Source organism: Chlorocebus sabaeus, chromosome 9, assembly GCF_047675955.1.
Source record: "Chlorocebus sabaeus isolate Y175 chromosome 9, mChlSab1.0.hap1, whole genome shotgun sequence".
Classification (NCBI taxonomy): domain Eukaryota; kingdom Metazoa; phylum Chordata; class Mammalia; order Primates; family Cercopithecidae; genus Chlorocebus; species Chlorocebus sabaeus.
Genome location: NC_132912.1, coordinates 19,694,914 through 19,713,491, shown reverse-complemented (window position 1 = coordinate 19,713,491; position 18,578 = coordinate 19,694,914). Strand labels below are relative to the sequence as shown.

At 36.6% G+C, this 18,578-nt stretch overlaps 1 protein-coding gene and 1 non-coding gene across 2 annotated transcripts in view; both read right to left on the bottom strand.

The window, feature by feature from the left end:
- The window catches only part of MALRD1 (MAM and LDL receptor class A domain containing 1), a 687,535-nt gene that overhangs the window by 128,935 nt on the left and 540,022 nt on the right, over positions 1 to 18,578 (bottom strand). Inside the window, exon 34 of the mRNA XM_008002435.3 lies at positions 9,221 to 9,484. Within this exon, the coding sequence (XP_008000626.3) occupies positions 9,221 to 9,484 (264 nt within the window). The remainder of the gene's footprint in view (positions 1 to 9,220; positions 9,485 to 18,578) is intronic.
- LOC119618831 (small nucleolar RNA U3) lies at positions 6,211 to 6,425 on the bottom strand. The gene has a single exon (XR_005235196.1). It is a non-coding gene; the product is annotated as a small nucleolar RNA U3 (small nucleolar RNA).

Below are 18,578 nucleotides of genomic sequence, written 5' to 3'. Positions count from 1 at the left end.
TCTTTATTGAGCAATTCTTCCTGAGGTGCTAGACTATGAATTCACACCAAAAAATATTGAGCCTCCACCATATGTAACACAGTGTCCTAGAACTTAGAATGTAGAGTTCAGGGCAGAAATTTGAAAATGAATGACCAGAATCATACATGGTGATGACAAGAGAACAACAATACAGGAGTGATAAACAGCTCAAAACAATAAGAAAAGAAATTCCGTGAGGTCAAACTTAGTAGGCAAAGCATTGCTGTAGAGAAGCATTTATAAAAACGAAAATTCCTTTAGCATACAGAGATCTATAAAAGCTAAAGGTTAAGATCAGAATCTTTAAACATATTTTAAATTTTAATATTTCTAGAGAAAAGCCATTTAGTAGAGTAGGAATAAAGTCTACAGATGGAAAATCAATAAGCTTTCTATTGGTTCAGTGAGTACAGCAGGTCATTTTTGACTAGGGAGGTTAGATAAGGAAGTAGTACAGATAAACCAAAAAAAAAAAAAGCTGGTCCAGGCACAGTGGCTCACGCCTGCAATCCCAGCACTTTGGGAGGCCGAGGTGGGCAGATCACATGAGGTCAGGAGTTCGAGACCAGCCTGGCTAACACGGTGAAACCTGTCTCTACTAAAAATAAAAATAAAAATAAAAATAAAATAAAATAAAATAAAATAAAATAAAATAAAATAAAAATAGCCAGGATTGGTGGCTTGTGACTGTAGTCCCAGCTACTTGGGAGGCTGAGGAAGGAGAATTGCTTGAACCTGGGAGGTAGAAGTTGCAGTGAGCCAAGATTGTGCCACTGCACGCCACCCTGGGAACACAGCAAGATTCTGTAAAACAAAACAAAACAAACAAACAAAAAGCTGTAATCAAATGGCAGAAATTGTCTAGGGTTTCAGGAGAAGACTGATCTTCAGCTTTCCCAAATGTTTAAATCATTTTAGGATATACATAGACAAGATAAATTACATTGCAAACCAAGTAAACTAGGAAATAATAATCTTCAAACTCTTATAAGATAAACTCTTAAAGCAAAATCTTATAAGATAATGTTTGTTAAAAATGAAGAAGTATGTAGGCATTTCTCAGCGATATGGTAGGCTCAGTTCCAGATAACCATAATAAAGCTAATGTTACATTAATACAAGTCACATAAAATTGTTCTTTTCCAGCGCATATGTTATGTCTGCACTATACCTTAGCCAATTAAATGTGCAACAGCCTAATGTCTAACAAAATAATAACTAGAAAATATTTAGTTTTTATTTAAGCCACGCATTGACTTCTCCTCTCTAGCTGTGGAAGTCCTATGTGGCATCTTTTTCCAACAGAAGGCTGTTTCATTGACACTGAAGATCTGTTGTGCAGCGTAGCCACCTTCATCAGTGATTTTAGCTAGATCTAGATCACTTGGTACAGCTTCTCCATCTCAGCATTTGGTGACTCATCTTGTACTTTCATGTTATGGTGATGGCTTCTTTCCTTCAACTTCATAAACCAATCTCTGCTATCTTCCAGCTTTTCCTCCAAAGCTTCCTCACCTCTCTCAGACTTCATAGAATTAAAGATAGCTAGAACTTTGCTCTAGATTAGGCTGGAGCAGAGGGAATGTGTCAAAGAATGAACCCACTGCACCATTTTGTCAGAAGGTCTGGATAGATTTCAAAAGCACTAAATAATAGTGGTATCAATCTATTCTTTTCTTCTAACCCTGCTCCTCTGAGTTCCAGGGTTCAGCAGGAATATGTCAAAACTTTCTCCATATCCACAATAAGGCTGTTTTGCTTTCCTATCATTTGTATATTCACTGGAATAGTGTTCAAGACTACTCCAGTGTTCACTGGAGGAGCCTTCAAGAATTTTTCCTTCACATTCACAACTTGGCTGTTTGGAGAAAAAGGGCCAGCTTTCAGCCTATCTTGGTGTTCAACATGCGTTACTCACTAATAATCATTTCTAGCTGTTGACTTAAAGTGAGAGATCTGCATTTTCTCCTTTCACTTGAACACTTAGAAGCTATTGTAGTTGGCCTAACTGCAATATTGTTCAGCCTCAGGGAACGGGGAGACCCAAGGAGAGGAAGAGACAAATGGGGGAATGGCTGATTGGTGGAGCAGTCAGAACACACAGGACATGTATCAATTAAATTTACCATCTTATATGGGCATGGTTCACGGCACCGCAGAACAATTACAATAGTAACATCAAAGATCACTGATCGCAGATCACCAAAACAGATATAATAGTCATGAAGAAGTTTGAAATATTGTGAGAATCACTAAAATGGGATACAGACATGATATGAGCATATACTGTTAGAAAACTGGCAATGATAGACTTGCAGGATGCAAGGATGAAGAGCTTCAATTTGTAAAAAATGAAACATCTGTGAAGCGCAATTAAGCAATACACAATAAAACAAGGTGTGCCTGTTTATTTTATTTTGTATGCACACAAAAATATGTGTGTATATATGTATCTGATATATATGTGTGTGTATATATACACATATTTTGTGTGTGCATATATATTTTTACCATTATTTTTCATTGCAAAAATCTGAGAGATAATATAAGATCATAGTTTTGAGGTTTTAAACAATATAATATATTAACATTTGTATACAAATATGGCAGATACTACTCAACTTCTTGAAAACATATATTTTGAACCCTTCCTCTATTGGAGATAGGAATTTATCCATATTTCTTCATCCAATTTCTAATGTGACTGGTAACTTGTTTTCAAGTTGACTGCATAATAATGAGCTCTAACTTGTAAATGATATAAGTTCACAACTTTGGCACAAATGCAGTTGAAACACATTAAAAAATCAGAAAATAAATGGTTTCAATATAAAAAGTTTTACTTTTGTCTTAGAAAGTTAACAGTTTAGATAGTTAAAAACTGACTTTGGCTTCATGAAATTTATAAACAAAATATTAGTTTCTGTTGCATTTTAAATAGCATTAAAATTATATTTAATATTCATATTCTTTTAACAGTAGATGGCAAATAAATTATGAATGCATCTAATATTTATTGGCATCCATAAGGCAAATAACATTGTACTGAATATAGGAAAATAATCTGAGCCATTCACTTTCTATTTTTCCTTCTTTATTAATATACGTACAACATAGAATAATTCCAATATTAAGCCAAAATTTCATATATAAAATTCATAGAAAACTTACGTTTCAAAATGTTTCCATGAATAATATCTATTTTTTGGTACATTCTCTTTCAGACATTATGTTTTAAAATCTATAAAATACTTATTTGGCTGAGCATAGTGGCTCACACCTGTAATCCCAAAACTTTGGGAGACCAAGGCGGCAGGATCATTTGAGCCCAGAAGCTGGAAACCAGCCTGAGCCACCTAGCAAGATCCTACCTCTACAAATTTTGTTTTAAAAAAATTAGCTAGACATGGTGGAGCATGCCTGTGCTACTTGGGAGACTGAGATGGCGGGATTACTTGAGCCTGGGAGGGCAAGGCTGCAGTGATTTACAATTGTGCCACTGCACTCCAACCTGGGCAAAAGAGTGAGACTCGGTCTTAAAAACTAACAAAAAAATAATCAAATGTCAGCGTTGTAAATATTTATGATTCCAAGCAGACAGTTCATATTTGAGCATCAATTGTTTAAAGATGATGTGAGCGGTTTCTGACAGAAATCTTATATCCTATACATGCCCTGTACACAATACTTAGAAAACATGCCTTTATGATGTTTTCCAAGATAAGGTCAGAAAGGCAACTAAATGTGATTATGTGAACCCCAAAAAAAAAAAAAAAAAAAAAAGAAACAAACAAAAATAGTTATTACATTTCTCATCCTAGAAATTGGTATTCTTTCTTACCAAAATAGGCTAAGTAACACAGGGCATTTTGTGCCACATAGCTCATTCACTCAGGTTGATGATACTTTAAACAATTTATGAATGGTTCATTGGCACTACTTCCTGAAAGCAAAATTTCTCAATCGATTATAGTTGCTGCATGGAAAATATGTTTGAACATAAAGTAAGCCTATGGATGTACACCTATTTTCTAGTAAAATAAAATCTATATGCAGCAGATCAATATTTCTAATGGCAGAGAAACTATGGTCTTGGGCCATGAGAATGAAGGCTACAAGACCTTCAGGGCACACACACCTAACATATAGCAGGATGGATATTTATTTTATTCTTGATTTAAATTCAACCAGTACTCTTATTAAAGTATCTTAGCAGTTTAAATAATATTCAATGAAACTATGAGATAATTTAATGGGGAAAGGATAATAATTTATTGTGTGTATTATGCACTCTACCATATTAATTTCATTTACTCCTCCAATACCTCCCTAAAACAGATTAATTACCATGATTTTTAATGTTGAAGAAAACTGAGGAACAATGTTGTAAGAAATGAAGCAGGTAAATGCAGAGGAATAATCTTCACCACTGTTGTTGAAAAGCACTATCAGATGTTGAGATCATAGCTAACATATTTAAAAGCCAATAGCAAAAATATTGATGATAAGGTGTGATCCACAAGTCTTAGGAATGTGACCCATTCCAAATCACCAGAAGTGTTATGCACTTCACAGGACATCTCCATTACCATCGGAAAGGAGGTAAAACACCCACTTATGCCCTTTGTTTTCCACAGTTGTTCTGTCATTGATGCCTAGTTTCCATGTACTTCTCCTGATCTATTCTCCACCTTCTCTCCCCATCTGGGCCCTGGAAGGCTGGACGATAAGGATACATTAATAAGCCTTTTAAACTTCTGGTGTATGATTGGATTTGGCCAATGGGTAACACCACCAGCAGATTAATATGGAGCGAAGAGACCCTTTGAGATCAGCATGGACTAACTGCTTCCCTTAACTAAACATCTTACCATGTACTCCCTTCTCACTCTAGGCTCAGGTAACTGAACCTCCTCTCACACTCTTTGGTCTGTAGGTGATAAAAGCCCTCACTCTTACTATCCCTTATGGCTTTGCTATGCATACTATTTCTCTAATAAACAATCCCCTTATTAATATTTTTTCAACTTACGCAATATCAATAAGTATTTCTTGCCAGGATATTGACTGACACAACGGCTGATGAAATCTTGAAACTCTCCTGGTGAATAGAAGATGGCTATCAGAGGAATATCAGTGAAAAGAGTGTTTCTAGTTTTGTGCTGTTCTTCCATACAATTAACCATGTTTCTTCTTTCTTTTCTTTTTTTAGGGAAAGGAGATATGTTTGATAAAAACTATATTGCTTCAGTCCATGAAAAATTAATGTTTTCAATGGAAAGACAATATTCAAATATGAAGTGTTTTTAAATGTTGAACTCACAGGTTTATCTAAACATTTCTAATACTAGAAAATTTATTTCTGCAAAAATAAAGGCCCGTAAACATCTATTATTGTTGACTTCCCTGTCTAAAATTGTAAACATCTCCAAATCCTTAGTCCTACAACATTTAAACATGAGAAAGCCACAGAAAACAAAGAAACCAATTCTTTTTTCCTGCATTCCACTCCAATTACGACTTCTTGAAAGAGTTATCTACAATTGATTTCCCTCTTTTACATTTCCCATTTGCTCTTAAAAAAGAGTAGCTTCAGAATTCTGCCCTTCCACTCCATAAAAAGTTCTCTCTCCAAAATCATCAAAAACCACTTTTTTGGCTTTTTCCAATTTATATTTTTTAGGCCCTCTCTTATTTGATCTCTCAGAAACATTTCAACCTGTGAAGATTTTGAAACTAAAGGATTTTTGCCTTTAAGATCCTTAGTCTCTTGTGACCCCACTATGTCTAGGACCACATCTTCTCAGTGTCTTCAATGTCTGCTTTTTTCTAAACAGTCTTTTGGCTGTTCCTTCAGGTTCTGCCTGCCACTTTATCTCTTTCCTCTCTCTTTGATCTCGTCTACACCCACAGCTTCAATAATCATACGCTGATGGCCATGCATCCTTATATTATCTTATTTTAGCTCTCTCCTGAGCTTTATATATACACTTCCAAACACATTCTGAACATTTTCATGTGCACGGGTCACAGGTATCATATACAACACATCTAAAATTGAAGCCACATCTTCCCCAAACATGTTCTTCTCCTATTTTCCCTAGCTCAAGCAATGGCACATGAGCTGACCTGATGTCCAAATTAGAAAGTTGGAAGTCCTTCTTTTTTTTTTTTTTTTGATTAACAAAAATCACTCAGACTACATTCTCTCCCTTTTACTTTCTGGAAGGAAGAGAAGGACATAATCAATGGCAAATGGTAGGTTGGAACAAAGCAAGACCAAGAGCCAGCTTCACGTTCAGGAGAGAAGGCTGTACCTCCTCCCTGTGCTTCTGGTGACCTATGTGTTCAGAAAAACTTCTCTAGTAGCAAACTATAGACGTGATCCCTGAAAACACAGTCTTGGAAGTCACTGTTGATTCCTTTCTCTTCCTTATCACCTGACCATCCCTTAAGTCTATTAATAATCTTTACCTTAAAGTCTAATCAATTGCTTTATATTTGAACTGTTGACATCTCCTAACCAGTCCCTCTTCCTCACTCCAATCCATCTCCTATCCAACTTAAGTGCCGTTATGTAGCACTGGCATGGTGGCACGGGGGTGAGGATTCTGCAAGATGTGGGTCCCGCTTCACTCTCCGGGATTCTTTCTACATTTCCAACCACAGGCTCTGCTCTAGCAACACAAAATATGCTTCACTCTAACGACTTGTTCTCTGCTCCTGGAACAATCTTCACTTCACTTGAATCCAGATCTCTGCTTTATTCATCCAATGACTATTTGTCTTTCCAAGTTTGGCTGTGTAATCACTCTTCTCATGAAAATGTAAAGACTCCCTAACACCATAGAGAGTTCCCTGTGTGCCTTCTAACATGAGACGCTTGTCTCTGTCATAGGATTGATCATATACTATTCCTCACTTTCACTGACTAGCCTCCTTCACTAATGAATAGCACATCGTCAGCCTGAGCTCTGACAGTGTCATATCTATCTGTCTCGTCAATACATAACATAATATGTGGCGTCAGTTAGGCTCTTAATGAGGTTTGTGAATAAATGAATGAATGAATGTGAGTTTACAAAATGGCATTCTAAACCAATAGGAAAGCTCCCAAAGACCGTTATATCTTCAAATGTTTGGTGAATTTTGACCACTAAATTTTCTTATTCTATAATTTTGTTCTAGAATTTTGTCCCCCATCTATTCCTAAAATAGGCTTATTTCCCTTTTGGAACAAAAGTTCATAGGACTAGGCAAACTCCATTTTTCCAATGAATGCCTAGCATTATAAGGACACAGTACTTCCCTAAGCTTCTCTTTAAATAGCAGTCTTATTTGAAGCCAAATATCATATGACTATATTGAACTTAGTATGATTTCTATCAGCCAAATTACATTAGAGCTCTGATGGGAACAGGGATAAGTAATTTGGCAGGCTTTCTCTTTTCTATTCACCTCCATTTGCTTACCTTGCTTCTAAGAAAAGATTATAAGACCTGACAGGTTGACTTTATCTCAGAGAGAATATATAGGTAGGAAATAACAGGGAGTTGGAAAACCAATTTGTTAGTCTGAACCAGGAAAACAGTTTTACTGATTTAAGGCTAAAGCCTTTAAACATCCCAAGGTCATCTCTCTTTTCTTTCATTCATCTTTACTCCTCTTCCAATTTTTCCAGATTTCTAGAGGTCCCATACTACACAGGTCCCTGAAATAGCCCTTGCTTTCTTCCTTCCATCTTTCCTTCCCTCCTTCCCTCCTTTACTTCCTTCCTTCTTCCTTCCCTTCCTTTCCCTTCCCTTTCCTTCCTTCCTTCTCTGTCCCTCTCTCCCTCCTTCCCTCCCCCACTTCCTCCTTTCCTCCCTTCCCCTCTTCCTTCTTTGTCTCTCTTTCGTTCTTTTCTTTTCTTTTCTTTTTGAGACAGATTCTCACTTTGTCCCCCAGGCTGGAGTGCAGTGGTACAGTGGCACAATCATAGTTCACTGCAGCCTCAAACTCCTGTGCCCAAGAAATCCTTCCACCTCAGCCTTCAGAGTAGCTTGGACTACAGGCATGCACCACCACACCTGGTTGTTATTATTATTATTATTGCTATTTTTGTACAGATGGGGTCTCACTATGTTGCCCAGGTTGGCTTAAACTCCTGAGCCCAAGGGATCCTCCTACTTTGGCCTTTCAAAGTGCTGGGATAACAGGCCTGAGCCACTGCACCCAGACTCATTCAATGTTCCCCTCTTGTAGTTACATTTCAAACTGACTTTTACTATTCCAAAAAGTATGATCATTAACATATAGTTTATGGACCACTATCACTGCAGCACTAATCCAAAAATATAATATGGTATAATAAAATATAAAATAAGTAAGGAAGCAAGCAAATAACTAAATAAAATGCTAGGCGTTTGGACACCACCATGATTATGTACTCACTTTAAGATGTGTGTAATTACTTCTTACCTAACATTCTTCCTTCCCTACCTGACACTGGCTTATTATACTAAAAATCAAAGGTACTGAATACAAAGCTTGGGATTTCACATGCATTTGTTCAAATCGTCACAGCCTTGTAAGTTAGGTATTACTGAATTCATTACCTGGATGACAAAACAAAATTGGCAGCACTCAAATAACTTCCCCCAAGACTGCATGCATGATAAGTAACAGGGATGAAATTCAAACCCATGTCTCTAGGATGCATTATCCCATGAACTCCTAATGACATGACATTTACTCAGGTAATTATCCAGATCCAACCCTTAACTATATAGATCCATTAAAATCAACATTTGCCACTTGATGAAAAAGGAAATATCTATCAATATGCCCTTTACTTGAGCCATCTTCATGAACCTTTGTGGTAGGAAGAAACTCTAACTGAATTTCTTCAAACCACTTCCATGAACACGTTAATGAGATAAAAACACATAATGGCATCTTCCATATGAATGACTTCGATGTAAATGGGAAAGGAAATAGATAGGTTTAACAAAAATTAGCATGACCGCAAACAGGGTGTTTCTAGAAACACTAAGCAGAGGACAGATGCCTTGTTTTGCAACATAACACAGAAAGCTGTGTTATTAATGATACAATCACAGTAAGGCTCTAGAGAACTTCATTTTATCTGTGGAGCCTTCTCTCTCATTCTAAAGCAGCATTCCTTCCCTGACACACTGAGTTAGTGAAAGTAACTCACAGCAGATGAGTTCATCTTCATTGAAGTGGCAGTCAGGCACTCCATCGCATAGCAGGAGGGAAGGGATGCACTCATCTGTAGAGCATGGGAACTCCATGTTACTACAGAGTGGAGGGGTGGGGCTGGGAGGACAATCCATTTCATCGGATCCGTCCGTGCAGTCTTCATGTTCATCACATTTCCCTGAGAGAGGGACACATTGGAGTGTGTAGACACAAGAAAACTGATCAGCTTCACAGGGTGATGGCTGCGCTGGGACAGGACCTAAAAAGAGAGCAGGTCAAGTCATGTTGGCATTAGGGAATTTCCCTCCATCCAGTGTTGGGACATTACAGGTTGCATTTATTACTGTATACAATGAATTTTGTTAATCGAAGTAAATTAATTTCCAATTAGGATTAATAGGAAGCCCACAAAACAGGCAAATGTGATTCAATAATATGACTTATCATAATGTCAGGAACATAAAAAATTATTTTAATTTCAATAATTTGGGGGGAACAGGTGGTTTTTGGTTACACTGATAAGTTCTTTAGTGGTGATTTCTGAAATTTTGGTGCACCTATCACCTGAGCAGTGTACACTGTACCCGATATATAGTCTTTTATCTCTCACCATATGCCGAATCTTTCTCCTTGAGTCCCCACAGTCCATTATATCATTATTATGCCTTTGCATCCTGATAGCTTAGCTCCCACTTATACATGAGAACATACAATATTTAGTTTTTCATTCCTGGTTTACTTCATTTAGAATAATGACCTCCAGCTCCATCCTAGTTGTTGCAAAAGACATTATTTCATTCCTTTTTATGGCTGAGTAGTGTTCCATGATGTATATATACTGCATTTTCTTTATCAACTTGCTGATTGATGGGCATTTGGGTTGGTTCCATATCTTTGCAACTGTGAATTGTGCCGCTATAAACATGCATATGGATGTGTCTTTTTCATATAATGACTTTTTTGGGGGTAGATACCCAATAGTGAGACTGCTGATCAAATGGCAGTTCAACTTTTAGTTCTTTAAGCCATCTCCATACTATTTTCCATAGTGGTGCTACTAATGTACATTCCCACCAGCAGTGTAGAAGTGTTCCCTTTTCGCCACATCCGCACCAACATCTATTGCTTTTGGACTTTTTAATTATGGCCATTCTTACAGGTACAATATTTTTTAAAAAGGCATCATTGACATGGAAACTGACACCTTCAAATTAAAAAAGACATTTTGATTTCTATGCCTTCAATTGGACTATTAAATCAGATTGTGCTCAAGAGTAAAGATACTTTCATGCAGTAAATTAGAAACTTTGGAAAGATGCACTCACAATTTTAGAATTTAAGGGAATTGTTACAATATCACAGTATCATTTATTTACTGTCTCTTAGTGGCCCCCACCCAGGGAATCTGGCTCTTGAGACCCTGGACAGGTTTGAGCCACAGACGTAGAGATCTGCTATGGTTTTGTCACACTGCACTCCGTCCTTGAATCTTCACTACAGGTGAAAGGCCATGTGCTGCCATATCTAAAGCCAGATAAAATCATAGTGTAATCTAAGATGTTACACTAGGAATCCTGAAGATAGCCTGCTTCAAATCCAACCAATTCATTTTACAAATGAAGACCCTGAAGCCCACAAATTTTAAATATCCAAAGACTCAATGCTAGTGTAATAAACTTTGGTTACATGAAACTTTTCTGCAGCAAATGTTTGAGTCCACATTAAGCCAAACTTAAAGCAGAGGCTGACTGCTGAGTGTTGACTATCTGATGTTTCTAAAGGTCAGAGAAGGTATGTGAATATATAGGACTTCACTAATTGGTGATTAGTGGGATGCTTCTTACACTCTGTATTGTCTCTGTGCTAGTTAGTGAGGGACTCAACAATATATTAAGGGGAAAATACAGAGCCAGGTAACAATGGAGGCCAGTTCAGGAATGGTTTATTTTGTTTTCTTGACATTTTAAACTATTTTATTTATGGGTTGTATGAGAATAATTTGTATTATATGTAAAGATGATATAGTGAGTTCATTTAAAAAATGAGATTTGAAAGTCCCTCTCCCTCCTCATTAAACCAATAGTGAAGATATATCTAGAAGGAATTTAGACTCTGATCCTATGACTAAAGTCATGTATCTGGGATACACGTGGCTGTGCTTAGGAAGCCTATGTTCATAGAAGTTAGTATATTTAAGTAGGAGATAGATAAATGTATGACTTGGAGACATCACTGTCATGTTTTAATCTAACTGCCTGAGATCACAGTAGCATATAAAATTGCAATGTTCCAATGTACAAATTATAAATTCAAACTTTGAAAGTAAATTGCATTTAAATATTTATACTTTTATATATAGCTCTTCTGGTACTGGACCATGGTCAAATAAATAGTTTCTCTGCAAACTTTCCATTAGATTAATCTCACACTTAAGAAGGACAGAAATTCTTTTTTCTAAAGTATTTTATGCATGAAACTTTCATCTTTATGAGCTCACCAAAGTCGAAAAGGTTTAACAAATTCTTTGCATATAACAAGAATCTAGAACCAACTTTAGTAATATATCTATGACTTAGCTAAGTCTTAAAAAAATGAGGAAAGTAATGTTCTCTATTTGAAAACAAACAGACTTCTTATGTTTCCCAGTTCCTATTCAGAATGATGTGTGTGTGTGTGTGTGTGTGTGTGTGTGTGTGTCTATATTTTTTCTTACAGTGGATGTGCAAAAATAAAAATTTCTCCTTTTGGAGGTAGCCATTGCATTAAATGCCAAATTTTTTTAAATTGAATGATACTCAGAACTCACTTGCTCTAGACCCTTCTTTTCAAAGACTCCGTTGGGCTTGTCCTGCCTATAGTGCATACTGGCTTGTTGCCCAGCTTCCTCCATCCACATCAAGGTGTCCATTCCCCCAGCTGCTGGGAGGTTGCCAGATGACAGCTCATGTTTGAGTCAGGCTCCAGGAATTGCCCTCCAGAGTTACACCACCTCCTGGGAACAGCTCCATTCATTGACTGGTGAGTTGGAGATAAGATGGCCTAAGCCCTATGCCTCAAGGTAAGACATCTACAAAGAGCCAGTGCAGCTCCAGAGCTCCCCATGGTATTGGTGGAGGCTCTCACTGCACTTGCATCACAGCTGAACCCCACCTGCCACCAGGCAGATGCCCAGTTCTGTTTCCTCCCCTCCTTTGCAGGGATGTTCCTGAGACAATTTCTAAGAAATCTCTGATTTAGAGTGTGCCTTAAAGTCAGCTTCCCAGAGAACCTCACTTGCAACACTCTCCAAACATAAAAATGAATCTAGTTTAAATTAAATCTGCTCTGAATTGCTCCTCAAATTTTCTAAAGAAATATTTCTGATGTAGGGAGAACATGACTTTGCTTCCCACGGAGAGTCTAGGTAGTCTCTTAGCCAAGAACAGTCCTTCATTCACTCCATATTTATTTTGTCTCTTGTTTTAACCTAATGAAAACTCTGTATTCTACTATAAATCCATACTTTTTGATATAAGTGGTTTCCTTTAGGTAATCAAATAAACTAATTCTCCTGGAAGATGTACTATGTTTATCTTTTGACTTGGATGCACTCTGCTATATACATGCTTTAAGAAGTGTGGCTAGATGGTCATGGTGGCTCATGCCTGTAATCCCAACAGTTTGGAGGCTGAGGCAGCAGATCATGTGAGGTCAGGAGTTCGAGACCAGCCTGGCCAACGTGGCGAAACTCCGTCTCTTCTAAAAATACAAAAATTAGCCTGGCGTGGTGGCACACGCCTGTAATCCAGCAACTCAGGAGGCTCAGGCAATCGATTCGCTTGAAACCAAGAGGCAAAGGTTGCAGTGAGCATAAAGTGTATCTCATGTTGCAGTTTGCAGTTGATTTATTCTTTATATTTTGGAGCTGATAATAATATACGATTCCTTTAACTCTGTAAAATAAGAACAACATTCATTGTTCTCTTTTTAATACTCTGAAAAACCTCAGCACTACCTTAAATGCATGTTACTAGTGAAAAAAGCCAATCTGAAAAGGCTACACGCTGTCTGATTTCGAAGATATGACATTCTAGAAAAGGCAAAATTATGGAGACAGGAAAAAGATCTGCCAGGAATTATGGGGTGGGAGGTAGGGCAAGGAGGAATGAAAAGGTAGAACACAGGAGATTTTCAGGGCGGTGAAACTAACTATATGTATTGTATTATAATGGTGGATACATATCATTGTATGTTTGTCAAAATCCATAGAACTTTCAACACAAAGAGTGAAACTTAATGTATACTATGGACTTGGGGTGACAACAGTGTGCCAACGTAGGTTCATCTCATTGACTGTAACAAATGTACCACTCTGGTGCAGTATGTTAATAGCGGGTAAGACTATGAGGGTGGGGGCAGGGAGTATATGTGAAATTTTCTTCTCGATTCTGCTGTGAACCTAAAACTGCTGTAGAGTATAAAGTATACACATACACACGCACAGAGACATACACACACTGTATATATACATGTATTAGCTTTGATATATAAAAATAACAATATTGGTGGTGAGATATCTATCTATAGATCTGTCTTATGAAAATTTGAGGAACAATTCAGAGGAGATTTAATTTAAACTAGATTCATTTAGAGTGTCATAAGTCAGGTTCCCTGGGAAGCTGACTTTAAGGTACACTCCAAATCAGAGATTTCATAGAAGTTCTCTCAGGAACATCCCTGCAAAGGCATAAGACAGATCTATAGATAGATATCTCACTACCTATATATATATATAATATGAATATATACACATATAAAATATATACATATATAAAATATGTCTATATATATTATATATATATCACCACCAATATTCCTTAGAACCTACATTGTAACCAACACCTCATGTTTGGTGATTCTCTTAAAATTTCTATGTTCTAATTTCTCTAAATTTATTTGAGAATGTAGCAATCCAGCAAGTAAATGCATAACACTTTGATAAATGTACTGTGCCTTGATCAAGCACATTGATCCATTTCTTACTATGCCCAGTGAGCTGCTTGGTCAGGTTGCTAAAAACCAATGGCATTGAGGTGCAAGGCTGGTGACTGTGCAAGGGAAATGCTTTCAGGTCGGTCCCGACAGTAGTTAGCCTCCTTGGAAATTCATGTTGTCATTCATTATGTGAGACAGTTACTGTGTGGAAGAGCCTAACATGCTCAGTGCAAAAATAAAACTTAGATCAGGAAAGCAAATGAAAATAGTACATTCTGTGTTGATAGTGTCGTTTGCATATACCCCAAAGAGTACCATCAGAAAGGATGAAGGGATGTACAAAAGAAATGTAGAGGGGCACTCAGAAATGTTGGTGACTGTGATGGAGGGAAAGAGATGAGAAAATAAAGACATTCCAAAAAAACGTTGATTCATCTTGACAAGATGACTCATTATATATCTTAATGGAGTTTGTTTGTTTGTTTTTGTTAAGTCAACAGTTTTCAAGCTACATCTGATTAGGGGTATTATACAGACCTAATGCTGGGGTGAGAAGAACAAAGAGATTCATATGAAAGCTTAGTTTATATGCTTTAGGGAGTGTTTCTCAAAAGGATCCCAAGTTTCAAGTGTGTTGGAATCAGCAATAAAGTATATCTCATGCCATTGTTTGCAACTGATTTATTCTTTGTATATTGGAGCTGATTCAAGGCTGTACTAGCAATAAAGTTACTCTCACTCACTTGTATGCCACCAAATATGCTTCCTTCAGTAAGGAATAAGGGTGTGCATTCACAGCTATATATATAGCTACACATATTTAGACATACTTTATTTATATATACTAATATTGGTACACATAAATACCAACATTGGTATTGAGCTATCTTCTATCTATCTATCTGTCTGTCTATCTTGTACCAATATCCCTTACAACATATATTTCAGTCTGTACATCATATTTGATACTTTTCTCTTAAAATTTTAATTTTTTAATTTCTCTAAATCTCTTTTAATATGCAGTAATCCAATGCTTAAAATGTACAATAAAATGTTTACCCTGAAATTGTACATTATTCAATATATACAATTTCACTCTCTTGTCTTTACATTGTGCAAGTAATGTGACAAGCACATAAACATCAGCTAGCATGGGTTTCAGCAGAAAACAGGTTAAGAAACGTTGCTTTGGGCCAGGTGCAGTGGCTCACGCCTATAATCCCAGCACTTTGGGAGGCTGAGGTGGGCAGATGACTTGAGGTCAGCAGTTCCAGATCAGCCTGGCCAACGTGGCGAAACCCTATCTCTACTAAAAATACAAAAATTAGCCAGGCATGGTGCCATGAACCTGTAATCCCAGCTACTCCGGAGGCTGAGGTGAGAGAATCACTGGAACCCAAGAGGTGGAGACTGCAGTGAGCAGAGATCGTGCCATTGCACTCCAGTCTGGGTGACAGAGCAAGACTCCATCTCTAAATAAATGAATAAATAAGAAATCTTACTTTAGAATTTAGGGAATTAGTGTACAAATTAGCTTTGAGAAAAAGGATTCTGAAGCAACAGAAAATCCCCCAATCAAAGCTATACTTGGGCTTTGTCAGGAAATTGTAATTATATTACTATTATAGCATCTTCACCAGGTCTTTACTCATGTTTTGCTCAAAACTGTGACTCAAATAGAGCTTGGACACTCCAAATCATATTGGACAAGTTTTAACCTCTCTTTGAGAATACACTGACATACTAGTGTCCAACAGAGTAAATGGCATGAGGTATGTGTTCAATCAACATTTCTTACATTGATGAATAATACATCAATGGTTTAAACAGGAATTTTACTTTTCTTGATAATTAATATGAAGTTAGATAATCAAAATGGATGAACTGAAGAATTCTTTCATTGACTTCATTGACTCTTTCCATGGACTAAATCATAAGTAGTAAAAGGATAGATTAACAATACAGAAACTGGAAAGCTCTTTAAAAAATAAACTTTCTAATATATTTGAATATAAACTTATATTTAAGTAAAGAATTCTGTCATTTATTTCATATGCATCCTACAGGTCTTTACCAATTGCTTCAGAAGTTTTATGTGATTTTACATAACGGACTTTTGCAAATGATGTTGTATATGCATGCATATATATATATATATATATATATATATGAATAAATCTGCCATTTTTGTTTCCTATAGATCTTAAAGAGAGCAAAAGAAAATATTTAAGAAGAGAAAAACACCTAGGATAAGGGATTTAGGAACTGGCATTTAGGAACTTCGACATTCGTAGTAACCAAGACATGTCTCTGATTACCATCACTTCACTTTGTGCTATGCAGACAGTTCCAATTCCTGACATTGTGGGTGTTTCTTTGTCCTCCCACAAGACGTTAAGCTTCATTGTTCATTTAACGTTTGCATAGCAGTAGAAACATATTTCTTATAGCAATAAAAATTATTTCACACTGATAATTTACAGTGAAAGTCAATGAAATGTTCTCACGAATTTCATACAAGTTCCATAAAAGCTTAAAGTGCCCAAGGATAATCTGATGGATTTTTATCTTTATGATTAATATGTTTAGAGAAAAGGAAAATTGTCTGTCTTGAAAGAAAAATGATATGCACGTAGAACTTCAGTTTTAAAGGGCAGAAATTATGTTGTTGCCAAATATTGTCATACTCAGTGATAGACAGTAAAAATGCTCATTGTAAAACATAATACACCTGTTACAAATGGGTAATTGTCTCTGGGAGGCATTTTATTAACAGCATTCAAAAAGATTACCAAAAAATCTATGAGGGGAAACTATTATAATTTAGTAGCTGCAATTATAAGTACTCTTGTTTTCACGTTATTGTGAATTATAACTGTGGTTATGTCTCCATAAGAGCCCCTCATAAAGTATACAAATATTAATTTCTTCTTTAGTTTAAAAAATCATCCTCTGTAATGGGGACAGAGAAAAGAATAATTTGATCTTATTTCATTTCCATATATTTAACAGCTTAAATATTCCTAGAAAGATGGAACATGACCTCTATTTGTCTAAAGACTCAGAAAGTCCTGGCATGTGAGGTAAAGTACACAGAGTGCGTGTAGTATAAGAAATCAAGAAGGCTCGTTCGGCCATAACCAAAAAGTCAAAAGCCAGACAGAGAGACAAGAGTGAAGAAAATGGAGAACTTTCCAGAACTTATGTCCAATGTGGAAGCTAACAAGTATCTGAGAAGAGATGCCAAGTACAAAGTGATAATTATTTTCAAAGTGAATAACTGCAGCTAGTTAAGGCCAAAGCTAAATAAAATCAATATAGGAGGGAGCTGGAAAAAATTCAAACTTAACACAAACATAAATGCACTTATGTATGTATATGTTATTTGTACAAATATGTGTGCATGCATCCAGAGGCAGGTTACCTGAAAGCAGGAAGCTACTTACTAATAATAGAGGAGTTTTGGAGAAGATAGCCAGGCAGTGGATGATGGGCAACATCATTTAGAGGAAAGATGAGATGGAGGTGGAGAAGTGAAAACCCTATTAACAGAGTCCTTCCTTTCCCCCAGCACATAAAGAGGCTGCAGACTTGAAAGAAAATAGGATCTGAAGAAATAGAATGTCTTAAGAGGCCCCAAAAGAGTTATCGTTTTTACCCAACATCAATATTTGCCGGGATTTTAAATAATTCCTCCATATCCATAAATAGTGATAACACTGCAAATGACTGAAATTGCATACATGATGAATTTACTGCCTTCATATAACCCCCAATAATCTAAAACGTATGTAAAAGTGATAAAATATATTAAAAATATAAAAAGGAAGGGTGGTTGCTGGCCATTTTTTTTCCTGCCATGAGCCCTGGAACCCAGAGGGACCCCTGTGCATTACAGATTCATTCCTGTTTAATCATTTCCAGATGGTGCAATAGTTCCCAGTCTGACATATCTGTGTTAGCGTGGCCGCAATTATATGCAATGTTGGACGAGGTTGTGTACTTGGCCTAATTTAATGCTGTTGCTCACTGAGCTCTAGTCCATATTTACTGCACGTTTATTTAATAGCTAAAGCATTCCCCAAATCCTCAACTCTTGACTTCTAACTTTAGGCCCAGTATTATTAAATACTTTCCTTTTTTAATTCAACATTTACATTTCTTCCAGCACACATTTCCCAAAGGAAGAACTCTGCTCAAAAATGGTTCTCCAACGCCTTATAGGGTTAAGTCTACCATTTTTAGTTGGTATTCAACACACTGACATCTGATTCAGACTCACCTATGCTCACGTTCTTCTCTAGAAAACCCTAAAATTACAGAGGAAATAACGAATATTTCAGACCATAGGACATGCATTATATTCTTGGCTAGCTGGT